Source organism: Agelaius tricolor, unplaced genomic scaffold, assembly GCF_023055355.1.
Source record: "Agelaius tricolor isolate 1412-34295 unplaced genomic scaffold, bAgeTri1.0.p SCAF_7, whole genome shotgun sequence".
Classification (NCBI taxonomy): domain Eukaryota; kingdom Metazoa; phylum Chordata; class Aves; order Passeriformes; family Icteridae; genus Agelaius; species Agelaius tricolor.
The window spans coordinates 37,602,308-37,624,359 of record NW_027269267.1 but is presented as its reverse complement, the minus strand read 5'-3'; the positions used below and the strand labels follow the sequence as shown (position 1 = coordinate 37,624,359).

General features: G+C 37.2%; 1 protein-coding gene across 2 annotated transcripts in view; it reads left to right on the top strand.

Annotated features, from left to right (window-relative positions):
- Positions 1–22,052, top strand: part of GPC6 (glypican 6) — a 732,729-nt gene that overhangs the window by 218,739 nt on the left and 491,938 nt on the right. For both annotated transcript variants that reach the window (XM_071430981.1, XM_071430980.1), the window contains exon 2: positions 2,519–2,677. In XM_071430981.1, coding sequence (XP_071287082.1) covers positions 2,519–2,677 — 159 coding nt within the window. The remainder of the gene's footprint in view (positions 1–2,518; positions 2,678–22,052) is intronic.

The window sequence follows — 22,052 nt, the reverse complement described above, 5'->3', positions numbered from 1 at the left end:
GAATAACCCTTGAACTAAAAGGAGAAAACTTAATGCAAATACATGTAAAAGAAAACAATGCACTAGGAATCTGAATGAGTTTGTAGTGGGCAAAGTGAGAAATAATTTTTGTAGCAAAGCAAAACTAAGACTCTAAATAAATCAGAGAAAGAAAAAATTATTATTTCTCCAAAAATGACCATTCAATAGAATTTATTTTGTCATAATACTCAGCCTAATATATAATGTCTTAAAAAATTTAGACTTGTGGCTGTTACTTACTAAGCACATGATGATTACCATTAGGCCATCTTATAGCCTGACAATTCTGAGAAACAAACAGAGCCAGACAAAAAAGAATAAGAACTTCAGTTGAAGAAAGAAAAGTGAATTTGATAAAAATTTTCGGTTGCAATGGCACCAAAGGATATTATCATAATAAAAAGCATAAACTACCACTCTGACTGGGACTGGGAAAGTAGGTATTTTCAATAAGGAAAAAACCCTGGATTTATCGAGGAAAGGGGGTTGCAGACATTATGGATGGGGTATTTTTTTTATTTAATCAAGCACACAGCACTGCTTCTAATGATACAATATTTCAACTTTACTTGTCTTTCTGACATCTAATAAAAACTCACATTACTGTTACTGAAATAACCTTTATTGTTTCTTATTATGGCACCTTCCTTACCTGTTGAATAGTTGCAGTTTAATGTGACAGAGATGTAGAGGGTAAGGCAAACATTAGTCTGCCACTATCTTTTATGTTTGACAGCAGCTGGCTCACCAGTCCCTGTATGTGTTGTTTATGGCTTAGATGTGTGACTTTGAGGATGGAGAGGAATTAATTTCTTGTGGTGGGAGGGTGTAGCAGACATGGGAAGCAATCCTTACAATATTTTGATGGTCATGGGATATAATTTTTTCCCAGTTTTATACAAAATTTTATATCATGGTTCATTTGGACATGACTGGGACTTGTAGGTAGTACTGCCAAACAGTAACTGATAATAACAAAATGATCCTTTCTGAAGATCTATAGCTATGAGCTTTTAAAAAGTCTTGAGACTGCTAAAAGAAACCTTATGGCATTATAATTCATATATTACAAACTCTTGCAGAAAAAACAAATTAAGATGGGGTGAGGAGTCAGGGTTGAGAAATGACTAAATTTCAAGTTAAAAGACTTCATTCGAGAACCAAAACATAAATTCGAATAAGGTGAGGGCAAACTCAAGACTGTTTATTCTAAGCATGTGCAAATCTCTTTTTGATGCTGTCTTCAGAATGATGCAGCAGCTAAATGTATTATACCCCTGGGAAGCATAAAACTTAGGGCCTGGTTCTCCTCACTACATAATAAGAATGGTGAAAAGCAGCCTTAAAGTAGGTATAAATTGCATTTTAGTCTTCTTTATGGCTCAGCAGTGGTAGAAAGGAGCCTCAATGGAAATGAGAATCAGGTCCCCAGTATTTATTTAACCCTTGGGCTTTGTATATCATTTTATTTGCACCTTTAAGAGATTTGCAGAGGGATTTTTAATCAGGATTCGGTGTACAGAAAGCTAAATGTTTTCATTGCCTTACAAGTAACTTTAATCATACAGGCAGATCATTCTCTTTATTTCTCAAGAGGAAATGGTAGAATTTTCTGCCTTTGTACAAACCAAGCTAAATGTTTCTGACACCCTTAGTACAGTGTCAATTGGAAATTCACATTTCATGTAATAACAGACCATTTTAATTTCATGAGCTGAAGAATTGGTTTCCACGTGCAAATTGTACTGAAGAAAGCAATATTGTCAGAAGAACTGGCAGAGTGCTTCAAGAGATAAATCTATTAAATTAAATAAGAGGCTTTCATTACCTTTTACATTGCATTTCCATATAACATAAGCATTAATTAAACTATTCACTGCTTTCTCCTATTCAGCAGAGCACTTGCTCAGTCTGACAAGAAATGCTGCCCAAGAAAACCCAAACACAATCATTAAAATACACTTAAGAAGAGGGGAAGGAAGGGGAGAAGGGAACAATGTTTTGGTGCACTTGGGCAAGTGGGACCTGTCTACAAAAATGTATAATTTCTGTTCTTCAGGTTTTGACAACATAGTTTTTGTTTTGCAATTTTTGACGGTTCCAGAGGCTTGTAATAGGTCATCTCACTAGATATTTCTCCAGGCAGTTTGAAAACAAACAGAACGCAAGCAATTGTTTTTTTCAAATTTTAAGTATGCTTCAGTAAATGTGGAAAGCTTCTTCAGCATGGGAGAACACTTTTGGTGTGAGGCAATTTTACTTTTTAAAGTATAAAAACAACTCTGCAAAGTGTCTTCTCTCCCCTTCGAGGAATACCCAGCTATAGCAAAGTTGTTGATACAAATTCAAGATGTTTCCTGTCAAGCTCTTCATGTCTAGCCTTAAAGAGCTCCCTGGGTAGCCCACCAAAACTGAAGACCCTTTTTTTTTTTTTGGTTCTGGCACATTTCTATCAGTTTTCAAATATTTCTGATTTCTTCTTTTATTCTGATTCCAGGGGAACATTTGAGAATCTGCCCTCAGGAATATACATGCTGCACCTCAGAAATGGAGGACAAGTTAAGCCAACAGAGCAAACTGGAGTTTGAAAACTTGGTGGAGGAGACAAGTCACTTTGTACGCACGACTTTCGTATCCCGGCACAAGAAGTTTGATGGTAGGCTGGATATAATTTACTTTTTTTCAAGGTTATGGGATTTAAAAGCCATAATATCCATAATAAATTCCAATGCTCTATTCTTTACAATTAGATATCACATTTGCAGTTTTCAGTTTTGCTAAGATAAGGGTTAATATACAGCTGGTATGCTTATCAGCCTTGTGAGTATTGCCTTTAATTACAATGACATCAAGAATCAGACTGTTAAGTGCCTGCAGGCTTGGCTAATGTTGAAAAAAGAGATTAGATATGCATAGAGAGGTTTATAATTTTTGTCTCCTAGTTTCAAATGCAAAATTTAGGTTTGTAATTATGTTCACTGTTGCAAGATGAACGGTGGATCTCCCATGATTTTTGTTATTGCAGAGCAGTGTTTGTGTAGTCTGCCTTTTTATAGCCTTAAGGCTTCTTTTTTCCTGCATGATTTTCTTGTGATGTACAGAGGCTCTAAGAGGGCTCCTGGCTTCCAAACACTAAGGTCTCAAGTTGTGTTTGAGAGAGATTATCATACAAACCACTTAAGCAGTTGATTGAACACATCTTTTCTACCTAGAAAGAACAGAAAAGAACAGTTTGAGGGCCTTATTTCCTTTTGATCAGCCTTTATAAGATCTTTTCAAGATCAAGGTTATGGTGTGACAATTTGCTAAGTGTTTGTCTGAACATTAAGCTGTTTTTATGGTTATGTCCAAGTTTTCAAATCATGGTTTTATCTAAATATGAAATCTGTATTTGTATTGAAAGTGTCACCCTGAACATTTCTGCATATGTGTAAGTTGAAAAGAGTCTGGCATTAAGAGGTGTAAATCAGCATTGCAAAGAGAATTGCAGAGCTGCATGTAGGTGGAAATCCTGCAAATAGGTGGGTAAAGCTGGCTAACCTCAGGTAATGGATCATATGCACACATTTAGGAGAATTGTGGAAGTGTTATCTCTGAACTTGGAAGCTTGCTTCAAAACTCTTCAATCCCATTCAGAAAGAAGTGAAGATGACTCTAACTCCTTAGGGTAATTCTGTATTATTATCCAATTAAAGAGTTTTTTTTCTAATATTGATTCTCTCAATGTGACACAGAAGAAAAAATGAATTATAAGAAAAAGGAATGGAAAAAGTGTAATATGAAGATGAGCTGGAGGAAAATCTCTAGCAGATCAGATGCTAATGTAATTTAGAGAATGTCCTTGGAAGGTGGGGATGACTGTGCACTGCTCTGAGTTATGATGACTTCCCTTTTTAATGTAAAAGCATAATTTTTTTAAGTAGTGGATTTTAAAAAAGTAGCTGTTTTCAAAGGATCTTAAAAATAAAAAATCTGGAATTTGTGTGTAACATTACAAGATGAGTGTGCCAGCAGAACAGACATTTCAAACCATCTCGAGCATGCACAGGGCTTTTTATTCCTGGAAGGAAACTGGGGTGATCACTGAACTGGTGTTCAGTGACCATGTGGCACACTGAAAACACTGGGCTCATTGACCACAGAGTTCAGACAGCACTTTGCTAAATCTTTGTCAACTTCAGGCCTCTCTGTATTGCATTGAGTTTAAAGACATTACAGCTTTTTCAGTAATCTGAAGTTCTGTGTCTTAATACTGATGGTAAGGTACGGCTTAAGGTTCCTGATTGGGCGTAAATACTCCCCTCTGGGATCTGCTCCACAGAAAATTGGAATAAAAGACTAAGTTGTTTCTTCTCTCTTATTATTGATGTTTTAAAGGGAATTTGCAATGTGATGTCTTATCAGAGAGCATTTGAACTTTGTGTATGCTTTCAGAATTTCAATGCTATTTTAAAGCTATTCAAAATTTGTTCACTTGTATGGAAAAATTGCTTCTTTCCAGAAGGGCAAAGACATTAATGGAAAAATATATTCACCTAATAGGCTTTCAGTGTAAAAGCAGCTAGCTTTCTTGCAGTTTAAAATGCTATGATGCTTTTCAGTATAAAGCAATAGCTAAGGTCCGTGCTTTAACTGTTTGAGCATAATCTATTTTTTGTTGTTGTTGTTGTTTTTTAATTTGGTACTGTGATTGCACAAAGGAATTCTGATGCATGATTCTGCCATTTAATGCTAGTACACCACAAATAGCAAAACAGATACAGCCAATTGTGATGATTTTATGGAAGTTTTGCACAGTACCTGTGTTTGTCAAGAGTAGCATATGCAAGTAATAAAAGAATATATGAATATCTAAGTAATGCTGGGATAGATATTAGTGTTGGTCCCTTGAGGAGTTAATTTCAACTCTAGTTGCTGCCAAGCTCTTTTTTTGTTCAGACATTCATATAATTTTGAGAAGTCTTGAAAGGACATCAAAGGGATATCTTGTAGATTTTACAGGGTTTTTTCAATGCTTTACTAGACATCTTAGGGTAATACTAAGTTTTGCAACATAAGATTTTCTAGAGGTGTGTGAGCTCTTTAGAATTTTCATCTGACCTTCATAAGCCTTATCTTTCTTAATTTTTTTTCTGCCTCACAACCATAGAGCTTAGATATGATAACTTAAGCATAGATAGGATGTTATGATTTCCATTTTGAGAGGCAATTTGAGATCTGTTTTCCTTTTCAGGATTTTTTCCCGGATTCCTATTCATGATTTAATCTAAAAGGAAATTCAATCTGCTGTAACTTGAACATTGTCTCTTTAGCCTCTGATGAGACAAACACTTTTACACAGGATCACAGAATCTGAGCATGGCTGAGATGTGATGGGGATGGCTTTGTCAACCCTCCTGCTCCAAGCAGGCTCAGCTATCACAGGTCACCCAGAACCATGTGCAGCCGTATTTTTAATATCTCCACGGATCGAGACTGCACAGCATCTTCGAGTAACTTGTGCTGGTGATTGACCATCTTCACAATAAAGTGTTTTCTTGTGTTTACATGGAATCTCCTGATTTGTTTTGTTTTGGTTTTCTTAGTTTTTACCCACTGCTGTCACTGGGCTATATATCCCCCCACTGGGTATTTATGCACATTGATGAGATTCCCTGCTCATTCTCTTCTCTGGGCTGAAGAGTCCCAACTCTCTCTGCCTCTGCTTTTAGGTCAGGTAGCCCAGTCCCCTGCTCATCTTACTGCCCCTTGCTTGGATTGCACCAGTGTGTCCATATATCTCTTGTACTGGGAAGTGGAGACCTTGATGTAGTTCTCCATGTGTGGCCTTATCAGTGCTGAGCTGAGATGAAGATTCCCTTCCCTCAGCCTGCTGGCTGCCTATATAATTTCTGTGTCAGTTTTATATTTTGTTTCACCTGAACTGTGGTACTTCCAAATCTATACAAGAAATAAATGTCTGTAATGGTTAAAAGCAGTGGCAGCTAAAGATTAAATTTGTAGCAGAGAACTTTAGAAATTACTAAACTATTTGGAACCATCTATGATCAGAAAAATTATACCTTTCTTTTAATTGCCTATCAGTTCTTGCATCTTTAAGCCCTTTATAATCTTTCATTTCTTATTCATTTGTACTCCACATTTCTAAAGAGCTGTCACTGTAAAGGGACTTTTGACTGCTCCATTCTTCCAGACTCATTTATTCCTCATAGTATATGAAATTCAAAGATGTCTCAGAACCAAAGATCTGACAATATAATTCTTCCTCCAGTTTTCATGTTCTAGACAAGTGGTGTGCATTAGCATAAGTCACTGCACCACATAATGCCAGCTGCCAGTTGTTTCTTGGCTGAGCCTTATGTGCAGATGTTTACATCTGTATTGCTATCATCTGCATATTTGTCATTGCATTGACATACTGGATGGTCATTTCAAGCAAAATCAGTATCTGGGATTTCACTAATAGATGTGTGAGGATCCAAAGAATCTTCTCCTAAGAATCTTGCCAATTAAATAAAGCCTTGAAATAAGAAAAGTTCTTATGAAACAACAAGTGCTCGATGGTCCTGGCAGAGAGTGCAATACCTCTTTCAGCAATGGGACACACATACCCTTCCAAACACTAGGGGGAGAAACAAAAAGCCTTTCCAGCAGACAGGAAACACACAGGAAGTGAAGAATCCCAGCAGATACAATTTTTTCTCTTACCTCAAGGCTTTGTGTAAGACTAACCCATATGAGCAGACACTTAATGATCAGCTGTTTCCTTCTCCTAACAGACAAGTAATCATGCTCCACTTCTTGGACCTCCACTGTATACCTCAAAGCAGCTTAAAATATATTATGCTCCTAGTGTAGCTGTAATAGTATCATCTTATTATCACCAATTCCCTTGCATAGTGACATTGCTGAGCAGCTGTTTCACACACAAGCCAATTTCTTTTAAGTATTGCTCCATCAGCAATTGAAACCAGCCCGGCCGGAAGGTTTTGTCATGAATGTTAATGAGGACACAAGTAGCTGTTCTGTGACATTTTCTCACTCATCCTTTGAATAAGCATAGGGAAAAAATATGACAAAGAGTTTTAATTTAAGCTAAATAGATCAGAACCTGATAAAAGACACAGTGTCTCCTCATTCTCATTAAAAATTACGCTAGCAGTCTTAGCAGTGGTGTTAAAAATGAAGGAATGTCTAAGAATAGCTGTCATGGACTTGAATGGATATGGATAGCCTTCAGCAGAATGTGTGAGGCATGATGCCTTTTAAGGAAAATAATCTGAATAGCCTAAGGACCAATCTGCAGCTGCATTGATCTATCATACAGTGTCATCGTTCCCTGTGCTCCTTTTATTTGCAGTCTAGGAGAACAGTGATCCATACCCATTAGTGCTGCTCATATATATCTTACAGTCATTACCAGCAGTAGTGGTGTAAATTACAGGGCAGCAAAGAAAGTTTCACAGATGATCTCCCATAATAATACCTAAAAGAATAGCTGACATCCCAGACACCCTGTATTCCCTTTTCTCGCACACTTTATGAAAGAACTTGGAGAAAAATAGCAGGTTTGAATCCTTCCTTGATACTAGAGCTGAAAAAAGTATGTTTTTTGAAGTTGGTTTCCAACAATGTTACAACTTTTCAAAGGGATGAACTATTTTAGCCAGGTATAACTGTCTCTAATTAAACTTGGCCAAAAAAAAGTGTGAAAAGTGAAATAAGGGAGGTGCTTGAAGTTGGAATACAGCGAAGTTCAGTTTCATGGCCAGTGTAAGTCTCCTGCCCTTTGCTCCCTCTTCCTCCTACTCTTGCTGCCCAGCCTGCCAGCCAACCTTGAGCTGTAGCTCATGGCTACAGGCTCACTCACCTCTGTGGATTTCTGCAGAGGAGGGGGAGTACAGCAACACAGAAGGACACTTGTACACTGGTGTTCTTGTGGTCAGCAGATAAAGGATGGGCTTCCAGCAGGATATTTTTTAATGCTCTGCTTTCCATGCATCCAAAACGAAAGAGCAGTGTTTCCACATGAAGATTTTTGGCTTGGTTGTTTGGTTTCTGGAAGCAGGAAGTCATAAAGGACTGCCTTTTCAACAGACCTGTTTGGGAGCCAGGAGGCTTCTCCGGGGTGTGGGAAAGTCAAATAAACAAATACTTACATTATTCTAGTGCTGCCATGCCCAAGGCAGCATGTGGGCTACACCATACCAAAGCTGGATTACCAGATATTTTGGGGCTTCCTTCTGGGCAAGATGATTGTGGTTTGTTTGTATGTTTGTTTTACTTTGTTTCTTTTACAATATTTCAGTGTTGCTTTGCAACATGTTTCACATCAAATGCAAAATCCACTGCTGGACAGGTGGATTTTTAAAATCCACAACTACTTGGTTTTAACAGTGCTAGCAGGGCTACAGTTTACATATAATTCATCGAGTGGTTTAACACACTGCCTAACTTATAATTCATCTAGTGGTTTAACACACTGCCTAACTTCTGTGTTTGCCAAAATACATACCTTAGAGCAAATAGAAAGCTTAAAGAAATGCAACATCTGTTGACTTGTAGCATGTAATGGCTTGCAAGCCTTCATTGGACATCTGGCACAAGTTTCTAAGCAGTAAAGAGATTCTAAATAAGAGATGCCATACCTTAAATTTGGCAGGAATCACAAATTTGAAAATAAAATATTCTACACCTGATTAAAATCCTATCAGAGCTGATAATAGCCTGAGAAACCTCTATTGCCTGCAAACAATTTTAGTCTCTAATCCTGTAAGATTCGCCCTGAGATTACTATTTATCCATTTCACATATTATGTCAAAATTTGTGAACTACATTAAAGCAAGTTTTTCATTTTTTTAATTAACCGAAAGAGGCAAGCCTACAAAACTTGGATAGGAATGATTTGCCTAGTTATAAGAACAGTTTCCAGTCAGGGGTGCTAATTCCTGTCACCTGGCCAAGTCCAGTACTGAAAGGCAACATTCTGAGATTGTATGTCTTCTGCACACTCCCTGCAGTTGAAAATGCACTTTAAGCATTTGGATGGGCTCTTCTCTTCCTCAGTTTCATTTGCTAAATGCAGCTGGTCAGAAGAACAGTACCATTCTAACCTGCTGCATCAAATTTATGAACCTGCAAAGCAAAGAACAAGCTGTACCCTGAGCTGGAGTAGGTGGGCTTCACCCACTCTCAAATAGATCTTGTTAGAAAACATGCTGTGCAGGTGTAGCCAAATCCAAACAGGCTTTGAGAGGGCAGGGATATATATGGTGGTTTTGCCATGCAACAGAAAGCAGAATTTGCCTTGCTGATGGTTAGATATCCATGATATAAAGTGTTCCTGTAGGTTCCCTCAGTAGTCAACAGGGAATGGGGGGTGCAAGTCACATTAGTGTAAAATCTACACTTCAAATAGGTCTGGAAAAATCATTCCCTGGAGTACATATTTCTCTATATGGATTAGAAAGGGTATTCAGTTATAACATAGATGCCTGTACTTTGGACTTACTTATACAATTGTTCAGATAAATTCCACCCCAAGGAACAGAATAAAGGAGTGATACTTCTAAAATACTTCTGAGGCTCTCTTCTGTCATTTTTTTTGCCTCTTTTGCGGAAGCCATCCTCTCTTTTTGTTTTGTTTTGGGTTTTTTTGTTTTTGTTTTGTATTCTGTAGGGAAAAAGACATTTAAAATACTGAGACACGTAGGAACTATAGAGGTCAGTCATTATCTTATGCTGGTTGAAACAAAATACTATCCTGTTGAATTCAAATGGCATTTAATCTTCAGCAAAGCTCTGAACAGTGTATGGTTTTTAATATTCTATGATGAAAATTGTTCTCTAAGTGTCCAATCCTTTAAAATATCAACCCATAAGTAAAATTACTGATTTACAAATACTAAACCCCCTGTGATTAAAGATGTTTCAGATGCATGTGGACAAGAATAGAATTAATAGTGGATTCAGCCTCAAGTCCATTATACTGATGTCTTCTTGCAATTGTTCGACAGAGACTCTCCTACCCCTGTGTGATTCTTACTCTGATGGTAGCTGCTTACCTGACACACAGCAAGGACAAAACCATGCTGTGAGAATCAAAAATAGCCACTCTACATAAAGCCCAGGCTACGAAAAAATGCTATACATACATATTGTCAGCACTTTGGATAATAGGAACTGTAGCCTTATAATTTCTCATTTGTTGTCCTCAACCCTCATTAAATGCAGAAATACTATTTTTTAGATTAATCTCATGGCTGTTATAAACAGGCATTGTTATCTTTTTGCTGACCTTCTTTCCCTAATTCTTTTGCCTGTGCAACCAAACAACTGGGAAATTAAAAGGAAACTTAGTGTAACATGAAAAGGTTCCTGTAATACTGAAAAATGATTTAATGACTCTCTGTCTCTGTTTCTCTGCTTACCTAAAAGACTTTCTAGAGTTTATTTTAAATTGTTTCCTTTTTCTTCCTTTTACCTTTGTTTTATGTTTTACAAGAAAAAGATGGAGGTGGATCTTTTTCTGGGGGGCAGTATCTGTGAGGACTGTCACTTTTTCTGGGAGGACAGTCACTTTCAGCAGTGAGATAGGGACAGAAGTGAGCCATATGCCTAAATGCCTATGTGCCATAGGAATACTTCTAGAGATAACTTAAAAGCAGGCATATGAATGTCTACTTGTGCTGTACTTAGTGGCAACTATGAAAATTGCATATATAAATCAGAGCTATCAGAATTCAGGAAGATGTGGCAAAGAGGTATTGCTTCTCAAGTCTTCCTTGCTAGTTTTTCATTAGCTCTCATTCTGTACCAACGGCTGAGAGGTAAAAATAAACATTTGCTGCCTAAACTCCCAGAGTGTGGTCTTGTCTGTGAGGGTGCTACAGGAAAGCAGTAGCCATTGTTCTCTGCATGGACAGCCCTGCTAGGTGCTGGTGAGGGCTGACAAAGATGGTTAGTGCCACACCATTGTCACCACCGAGCTGCTGTTAAATGTAACATCACCATAGGGAGTGAGGTTTTTGCTGGCCAGGCTACCACAGGTAAAATAAACACAGATCACAAAGGCACAAACCCCATTAGATTATCCATATTGCAGTTTTTCTTGCTTGTTTTACTGTGCATGAATGTTCAGGTGTTGCTTCTGAAGACTTTCAACTTAAAACAATGCATGGCACCTATGTTATTGAAATATTCCAGTTTTCCTAAATACCTTGAAACTCTAAATTTCACTGATTCTCCACCATGGAGAATTATTCTTCATAAAGAATATTTTTCTGAATATTTCTGATATAGTTCCCACTCATTCACTTCTTAAGATTTTTACATAAACAGGAATCTTCATTTTCAAATTTCCCATCTTTTCAAAGTTATGCTGAAATGCTTTTGCTTAATGTGTTTATTGTCTATGCATCACATGTTTACTCTGGGATACATATATATTGGTTTTTAAGCGTTATCAGAAATAAAGCCTTTAATTTTCTTCTAGATGTAACCCGTGTGCTTCATGCATTCAGAATGACACAGCACTAAAATGTCAAGTGTTTCAGCAGTGCACAGGTCAGTTACCTGTCATTAACATCAGACATTGGAAGGGCAAAGCATCGAGCAGGAGATGAACTGGGAAAGGCTGGTGGGGAGGGGGACAGAGAGAGAGGACCAAAAATACTGTGTCATGAGCTATCTGTTAAACTGTAGGCATGTAAAGAACAGTATATGGCTTAAGGAACAGTCTGAGAGGGGTAACAATGCAGCTTCTGTGGAAGAGTCTTCACATTGGTGGAGAGACAGATGGTGGACACCACTGCTGCTTGAAGTCTGCTTTGAATCTCCACCAAGACTCTTAATAAAAAGAAAACCAAAACTTAAGGCTTGAAATATATTTTCTTTAATATATGGCAGGTTCTTAATTTAACATTCCTAGGTGAAATTATTTACTGTAAATTGATACTTCTTTTGTGTTATTATAGGAACATCTAGAAACCATTCACCATTCCTGAGTCAGGAAATCCATCAACTCACAGCTAAAAGGATGTCCTTGCTCTTAAGAGCTATACTCATAGTGAAAGCATTAGGCATATGTAAAGCAGGAAGGAGGGGAAAACAACTCATTCCAGAAATGTAGAATACCTTCAGTCAATGAAATCTCATCAAGATCATGTCCAGGAAAAGGCAGCAGCAGGTACTTGTTGAATGCTAACATCAGTGAGTGGGCACAACGTATGTGAATTAATTTTTACCCTGATAAGAGCAACTGGTTTGCACAGGTGCTAAAACTGTGCTGAGGAAATCAATTCTGTTGTTATCTCCTTTTTCCTTTTTCTGACATTGAAGCAGTTTCACAGGGATATCCAGCTAAAGGAAGGCATCAATTTATACAAGCTTGTTGTATAAAAGTTGAGCCAAAGCTTGGTAGGTGGAAGACAAGGTGATTTCTGTGTGATGTGAACTAGTTTTTGGAGCATGTTAAATCTCTTAAGGGGAAAAATGCAACAAGCTTTCAAAGCATAACAAGAAAAGAATGCATGTGAAGGTATGCAGTCTAGGAAATTACTGTAGCTACTAAGACTAAGCAAATATAGACATTCTGGGTTGTTTAATTTTCAAAGGCTGGAAACAATTTTTGGAGAAAACACCTTGTTTCAAGCACCACAAAGCACAAAGCAAGATTTGGAGCTGAAATATGTATTTCATGTCCACAAAATACTATACAGATTTAGTTTTGAATTTATTTCAGTAAAATCAGTTATTTTGAAAGATTTCAAAGGAATGCTAATGGTTATTTTCAGCTGAAAGACCTAGCATGTTGCAATTAAAAATGAAGAAACAAATTATTATCAAATCTTTTACAATAGTATATTCTGTGGTACGGTGAAGTTCTGTGAGTTTGTGTAAAAACATAAGCACTGTATTTTTTAATTTTTACAAATTTCTGATGTTAACACTTGGTCAGCTTTACAAGCAAATCTGAAACACTCCCAAGAAAGCAGTGCTTTTTTCAGTGTCTACTGTTGTATGCATCTCCATAACTTTCCTACAAGTAAATAATAAATTAATTTAATATCTCATTAAATAACTTGCAGGGGGAACCTTGTCCACCTTCAAGAGTGCATAAAGAAGTACAGGCCATGAGCTGAAGATGCAGAGCCTCAGATACCTCAGGATCATTTTTGGGTTCTACCCAAACCCAGCTAGGTGGGAAGGTGGGATCTGCTGCCTAGTCAGCTACAGCTAGTGGGGAGCTACAGCTTTGAAATGACTCTGCTTCTTAGTTCAATGCCCAAAGACATCCTTTTCCTACATGTAGTCGATATTTGGAATTCAGCTTCCTCTTTTCATACTAAAGAATACATGATACGTCATTTTAAGAGGCCACTGCGTACTTGTAAGCATATTGGTGTTCAGCATCTAAAAGTTTATTTATATTTATTTAGATTTATTTATTCATACATTGAATTTTAAGTCTAAATAAAGGTATAGAGGCTGACCCATTCTTGTCTAATTGTATATCAGTGAGAAGTTAAATATGAAGTGAACATTAGGAAAATTTAAACTAAGAATTTACACAGCTTAGATTAGAAATTACCCTATAACACTTTTCTAACCCTCACATTAGTAGCATCACGGTCCTTGAGTAAGTATGGGCCTATCTTTAATATTTTTTGCAGTTTCAGTGTCATGTAATCTCCATACAGATGGGATCACAGGAGCAGGACCTGTCTGCATATCCTTGTACAGCAACTTCTTCTTATGCCAAAACAACATATGATGAAAACAAGAGATTTTAGAAAATGAAGGAGATCTAGAAAGAAGTTTCCAAATGGCTCATCAGCAATTCTCCTTGTAGCTGGAAGGAAGGTATTACTGGCCTCAGGAATCTGAGTGTACCTGAATTCTCTTTTTCTTTAATTTTACATAATTCTTTGAAAATAAAGAAATATTACTGTTCAAAGTAATAATCAACCAGTCCTAACAACGGAACCAGAGAGAAAGTACTATACATGCCATGATAATATCGTGCTCAACTGTTCAAAGGAACACTAAAAGCACAGTGATTTATTTGGATTTTCTGGCAATTTATATTCCTACATTATCTTTCTTAATGTGATTGGCTTTTTGAACTGCTTTCTTTCACATGCATGGAAATCCACAGCTACATAAAACTAGAGAAATCCTTGTTCTGTTCTTAGCCCAAGGATAAGCCTGTGCGGGGCCTAAGGATACACAGGCTTAATGCCAGGACTTTGCATGGGGATCAACTGCATTTTCAGCTAATGCTTGAAATAAAATGCAACAAGCCAAAGCAATGTTGTGCCCACCATTTACAAAAAAAAGCCCTTTGAAATGAAAGTCCTTATCCTCACCTTCACCTGGGCTATGCTTGTGATTTATGTAGCTGTGTTGCTGAGAGATGCATTTCTCAAGCGTGATCTGGTTTTCTACTTACGCATCAGTAAGCTGCTTGCTGAAACTTTATCACTGTTGCAGTGCTGTGCCTAGGAGGAAATGGTTTTGTTCATCTGCTGCATGGAAGAAGAGCAATGCAGAAGAGGAAGGGAAGTTCAGAGGTGAGAAAAGGACAGATGAGACCTGACTATACTTTTATGGTGGCCCTAGTCCCATGAAAGGATGGGTAAATGTTGAAACCCAAAGGCCACCTCAGCAAAAGTCTCTCACTGAGCAATTCACTGGTCTTTACTGCTCTTGCAGCCTAGGGATTTATTTGTTTAAATAGGCAGGATCTGGTGAATTGTCTAAAGGTATGAGCAGGAGTAGGCGGCTGTTGCCTGAGGATTGTTTAGCAGCAGGAGTTGTAGTTGTTATGGAATATTATCTAGGACATAAATCTGCCCCCCTCCTGCCACCTGCTTTTCCTCTTCAACTCAGAAAAGACTGCAGAATGCAAGTATCTGTAATTAGGCCTTCAAATGCACAGCTTGAAAGGAAACAATCTTAGCACATCATAAAGACAATAGCACTTCCCTGGTTTGACTAAAATTTCTAAATGTCTTAATCTCCTTAATTTGCATCTCTAATGATGCTTTTTGCAAATTCCCTAAATAGAAACTGTGTTAATATGCAGATTGACAATGCCCTTATTGATACTCTGTATTGTATTTATTTATTTTTTACTATTTTAAGCATAGCCAGGAAAGCTATAATCCATATTTAATTTTGGAACAGCAGTGATGTGAGAGGCTTTTTAGGTAATCTCTGGAATAAAAACATATACAGCATCAGGGGGGGAAAAGGACAGAACCAGTGACCATTTACAGGGATGATCTGTGCATCCCTAGTGCAGAGGTGTAGTTGTGCAAAACAAAGTATCCCTGGACAGGGGATTTTCAGTACTCAAATTAAGACTCAGGTGATAATATTGCTTGTGAGTTTGTGCAGTGCTGTTAATTTTACATAAGGAGATAAATACTGATCTTTCATTTTAATTGTTGGATCATTACTAGACCTACAGGTAGTAAGATAATTTTCGGGTGGCTAAAGGCCGCACAGATAAAGGGAAAAAAAGTAATCTTGTAACAAGTACATTTTTAGATCAAACTATTAGAATGAATTTAAAATAAAAAACTTCCAATGAAAATTAAAATTATTTTTGCTTGCAAAGATTTATAAGATACTGCCTGAAGTTACTCTTGTTTGAGCCAATGACCTTTGTTTTCCTTGCCTGAAACTTGTGTAGAGTTTCTGAAAATTCTATTTAACATCTCCTTTTGCTACTCAGACCTGATATTGTCCCTCCTTGAAATTTCCTTTGTTAATATGATAAGCAGGTGTAATCTGGTTATAGTTAAACTCCTGTTGTTCAAGACTTGTAGATGCTGAAGCTTAGGGTCAACCACAAGACCACCTTAATTGTTTGATGGTCATGCATACCACCAGTCAAATTTAAACCAACTTAACAGGCTTACCTTGTAAAATCAGCAAAAATGTGCTGTGGCTCCTTCAGATAAGAGAACAAGGTGGAAGAGATAAAAAGACAGCAGTGAAAATTGAGTGATCTGTCCATGTAGTATGGCAAGTAACTTTTGGACATGAGAAGAAAACACTGTCAAGGGAGTAACAAAATTAGGAGGTCAAAATTTTGAGAAGGAGGTAGTCAATAGGGAGGTGCTTATGTTTACCTGTGACATAGAAACAGCAGATTTCAAGCTCCTAGGAAAGGGCCAGACACTACTCCCACAATGCCTTAGCACTTAGTCTGTTTAAAAGACTTCATTAGACTACCCAGAAAAACAGCACACTATCAAATTCTCTAATAGACCATCTGTGAACAAGTGCAGCAAGTTCTGCAACAGCTAAAAGGTTTCTTCTCAGCCTCTGTTTGCAAAACATGTGTGAGTTAATGGAGTATCACATTCACATGGTGCATTGACCTGGAGTCTCTTCAGTAAATAGATCTAGGTTTTATGTAGATGCACTGTGCTTTACAATGGGAACAGCCACATTTTCTAATAAGGCAGTAGTGCTATTTGTTATACTTATCATATTTGGTATGCTATTACTATGCTGTTCCTTCTTGGAGGGCAGTTATCTTTCAAGTAAGTGTCATTTCTCTTTTGTTTGCCAGCTTAAGCATCAAGTAAACCAGGGCCAGGGCAGCTCAAAGTTGGGAGTAATGATGCCAGTTTGTGTTACTAGGGGAAAGAAAATAATCTGATTTGTTTCCAAAGAGTTCAGTGTCATTTGGGAAAGAATTTAGAGATCAGTTTAGAAATGTCTAGATAGTACAGCACTTCCAAAGCCACATTCCTTGTGAAAGCATGCTTCTGAGATTATTCACACAGATAGTGAAGAAACAGAACTATTTCTGATGCTGCTGTAAATCTATCTGTAATATTGTAACTGTTGAGTATAGAACACACTTGTGGATCGTCAGGATTTCCTGTTAATGCCTTCGTGTCTTTTTTGGTGAGATATGAAGAAAGGATGAAAACAGGTCTAGCAATTATAATTCAGTAGCTAAATAAATGTGGTCTGAAAATTGCTATCCCCTACCTATTCACTATCAAAGAAGACCATTATGATTTTTATATCCATTCTCTGAACAACAGGTTTCCTTTCAACTCTGCATCCGCTTCAACCTTTCTGAAATTTGACTCAAAACGCTTTGCTGAAAAGAAAATTTATAGTCAGATTTTGCAGAGCTGTGCTGCATTGTCATATTTTAACCAAATACATAATTTTCTTTAGTCACATAAGAAGACTTCATACAGATTATTCCCAGAAGGATGAATATGTAAAAGATCATTTTCCCAGAATGATGGAGATGAAAATCATAGGTGTTAAATGAGAGCATAAATCACAGATCTCTAAATCTTTTAACGATGAGGATGCTAACTTTCAAACAGTGAAATCTACCCAGATCTTGACAGATCTTTTGTATATAAAAGTATCTCAGCCATATTTTTTCACTCCATTTATTTTCATTCTACTATTTATATTTTCTCTTACATTTTCAAAATAATCTAAATCAAGGTTAGTTAATTAAAATCTTCTAACTTCTCTGTGAAATGAAAAAAATTATTACAATATATTGTATATATTCTAACAATATATATTGTATATATATTAGTATAATTGTAGAGGTGATGAAGAAACTGAGGCACCTAGAGGCAATCTGACTTGCCTGATGTCACAAAATTTGGTAGTGACAAAATTGCAAATAGAACAGTCTGTTTTTCATCTGCATTTTCTCAGGCCTTATGTATACCCAACCCCAACCTTCTTGATGTTAATGCCATAAATTTTTTAGAGAAAGACATAGTTTTTCTTAGTTTTCATTGATCCAAGCTTTTGCTGTAAGCAAACAGTTTTTTTTCTCTCATAAGTTTGAATTTCTTTCATAGGCACTTTTTATTACTTTTTAGTAAATTCCTTTCAGGTCAGATTTTTCCTGTAGAAATGTCCAGACCTATATACAATATTCAGTGAGTGCACCATGTTGCAATAAAATAGGTTTCTTGTGTACAATATCTTTTCCTTTATGAAATGAAACTGATTTTTTCCATGCTGCAACAGTGTTACACCTTCACATTACATTTAGGTAATTGTCCCACAGGTATTCCTGCTGAATTTTTTCTCATTAGTCTTTAATGCATTCACTTGCATTTTTCCAGATAGAACCTACTTCACTAGTGACTGCCAGCTTTTATTTTCAGTCATTACAGGCCTTTTGTTTTCCCTCTATATAAGTTGTTGTAACACCTCCCATTTTGAAATAATCTTTACAAATTTAATTACTGTGCTGCTTAGTCCCTCATTCAGGTGTTATTAGACTATTCATTTGCAAAAAAAACCCCACCCTATTCTTTATCTGACATAAGCTCTTTGGGATGTACTACTAACATCTCTAATTAGGTTGCTGAAATTCTGCCATAACATCCTCTCATCATTAATCTTTCCAAACAATACTGCTCTCATATCAAATTTCTGCTCCTCAACTTCATGACAGCTTCCCACAGCTGAAGTGGATCATTGAACCCCAGTTATTTATCCAACAAAGCAGGCTTTTTTTTTTCAGATCAGTTACCAAATTGCAGTAGACTTGCAGCCTTTTTTAGATTCTCATGAAAACATTTAAGGTTGTCTGTCACTAAAAATGTTTCCATGAGTACCATTACTGCATTGACCATTCTATTTTCTGGTTATTACAGTGCCTAGTATATATATCTAAAACAGTAAAAGGCTACTCATACTTGATTTCCTCTAACTTCCTCCAAAATTAATAAATAAATGCATTATTTCACTAGGACTGGCTGGGGTTTAATTTTAGCCAGTGAATTCTGCCCCAGGCATCAAGAACAACTCTGTAGTGAGCTAACTGTAAATTAGGAATATTGAAGTTAGGCATATTTTTCAGCACTTCTTATCTGCCAGGCAGAACCTCCTGACTAGAAGTTCTGTAGGTAAGGACTTCAAATACAGTTTATCTTTTAGAAATTTTGCTCAGGTGACAAATTATATTCACCATATTATTATATAGAACTGGAAAACCAGTGTTATATCTAATAACAGTGAAAAGTTCAGATCAGTGATACCTAATTATTACTCCTCTTAAGATTGTCTTTTCCATAAAGTCAAGAGAGAGCTGCCTTTTAAGCTGGAGAGAGATTTTATGCTTCTGTCTTCTGGTAGGTGGATGATTTCCAAGATCCAGCTTTGCCCATAAATTTCAGAGGTGGAAGAAGGGTATTGCTTATCAACACATGCACTTAGTAAAGAAGATTCTGGCATTTATTCTTTCTCCCTCCTCTCCAACTATGACATGTTATTTTTCCTCTAGGAATGTGTTCCCATACCACAGGTACAGAAAAGTGGGAGCTGTTGCTTAATAATATTTTTTGAATGATAAGGACGCAATCTGAGAGACCTAACTATTACATTAAGTGTTTCCTTGATGTGATATAAACACTTAGGATTACATACTCAGGATGTCCACATACCTTTATAAGACAAACAGACAAAGCAGCAAACAAAAATATTTACAGAAAGAATAGAAAAGCAAAAACCGACCATTTAATCTCCTTAGTGAGTCCAGAGTCAAAAGCGCAGGTGTACCTAGCAAAGCACAGGTGACCTAGTCTTATGGTCAGAAATGTTTAAAGAAAATAAATACAAACAAACAGAAATATGGGAAAATGCATGTATTCTATGTCTTCAACAGATGAAGATAATAAGAAATTTGTTTGCAGATACTACAAAGACACCTAAACATCCATTTCCTCACTGACACATAAAATACATGTTATTAGTTTGCTGGCTGGCCTAGCACCTGCCTGTTACAGCACTTAGCTCTGTTCTCTGAGGACTGATGGGAATCAGGTGTCATTTTCAGCCTTTTCTCCTTATATGTCAGTGCAGAGAATACAAGGCTAAATGTTTTTCTATTCCTTGTACAGCTTGAAGATGGCTTATTAGGGAAATGATTGATTTATGCTTTGACCTTTAATGTTCGGTTACTGATCTGTTTCTCTTTGCCTCTGAAAGACAGAAATGCATGTCTTATAAAGTAGCCCTGACACAAATTCAAAACACGCTATTTTAAATGGAAACAATGATATCTGGTATTTGAAAATGCTCCTTGAAGGATATCTTAATAAAAGTGATGGCATTAACAAAAATACCAGCAGTAATTACTTGGGTATACCTTTATGTGACCTGGAAAACTGTCCCAGATGTAAATGTATTGTGTATAGCTCTGCAGTCTTGTAAGCATGAACAGTTGTTATCATTCACAGAAAATTGCAGTAAGAAATGCTTTTAATCAGATGTCTTATAACAAATGTTTAGAATGTCTGAATTACTCTAAAAACACTTTTTGTCCTTATTACTGAGTAGTTTCAAGTTAGTTTTATTTAGTTTTAAGGCTTGATTTTAGAAATAAAAAGACACTCCCAAAGAATGAGATGTGGAGATATTAAAGAATTTAGTATTTCTGTTGCTGCTTGTTAATTTGCAAGTATGATCTTCGGAGTCTTTTGCTGTCCCTAGAAACAGCACTCTGAAAAAAAAAAAGAATACGAATCTAGGATGTCCTGGAGTGCAGCAGGTGTTGGCTGTGTCATTTCAACATCAGTTTGGGGTTCAACAGCCTTGCAGGACTGAGATTGTCAGTTTGCAGGTGTTAAATTTAAAAGACTGTGAGGCCAGCTGCATTCAGGCACCACAAGTGTTCACGGCAGGCATTCGAGGGCAAATCATGCTTGAGCAACCTGATTGCCTCTACAACTAAATGACTGGCTCTGCGGATGAGAAAAGAGCCGTGGAGGTAATATACCTTGACTTTGGTAAGGTTTTTGACACTATCTCCCACAGTGTTCTCATTTGATAGCTGAGGAGACCCTGGCTGCCTAATCTGATTGCTATGTGAGTAGAAAATCGTCCATGCTATCAGGCTCAAAGGGCAGTGATCAGTGGCTCGATGGCCAGCAGGCAGCTGCTGAAGAGAGGGTACCCAGCACATCAGGGGACGAGTGCTGAGGTCTTTAGTGTTCGTCTGCAGCCTAAATGGTGGCACAGAACAAACTTTTTACATGGCACAAAGTTAAGGGAAGTGGCTATCCTTAAGAATTTGAACTTCAGTCCAAGGGTTTATTATGGCATACCTGTCCATACTTTTCCCAGAAGCAGTTCAAACACTGGCATATCACTTTCTATTAATTAAGGTATTTGTGTTGATTGCTTTTGTTCTCCTTTCCTGATGATTCTCTTTCTTCTTTACATGGGACTTAAATGTTAAAGGCTAGTGTTAAGATACAGTTATTAAAAAGAGAAGTCTCTGCCCAAATTAAGGTACAAAAAAGACCATATGCCAAAGTCAATAGTACAAGGTTTTTTAAACTGTAAATGTGAGGTAGAGAGATAGATGGGGAAAAGAGAAACAAGAACTGAGAGAAAGAAAAAGAGCGATAGAGAAACAGATCAAATAGAAAAGAAAAATCACTACTCCATAAATTCTGACAACATCCCATGGGTCCTTTTCTAGTCTTCTCAGTGGCTGCAGTCTGGGCATGAAGTGGTAGAAGGACAGTCCACCCCTCACCAGATCCATAGTGTTTATATTATGCTGAGGGTAGGTGGAAAATGTCCCCACGACTCTTTGAGCCGTGCCAGATGTTGCAGCCATGTCTTACGTCAGCGTAGAGTCAATCATGGCCCATAATACCCCATCAGCTGAGATGAATACCCTCATCCTATATGTGAATGCCCCTGTGCTTGGGAGGGGAGGAACTTGGGTGGTTACTACAAGTAGTCAAATGTTTGAGTCATTAATCACTAGCAGTCCAGTCTCTCACAGCCACCCTTCTCACCTTTTCCATTTAGCTTAGTTCCTTGTCCTCTGTACCTTTGGTTCCTCTCCTTCTCTCTCCCTTTCTCCCTCTCTTTCTCTCTCCCTCTCTTTTTTTTTTTTTTCTGAGTGGAGATCTCAGCCAGTGTGAGGATGGCTTCATCTGAGCAAATTATCTCAATTCCCTTGATAGTCAGTGGAGAGAAAAAGGAACTCTCGGGG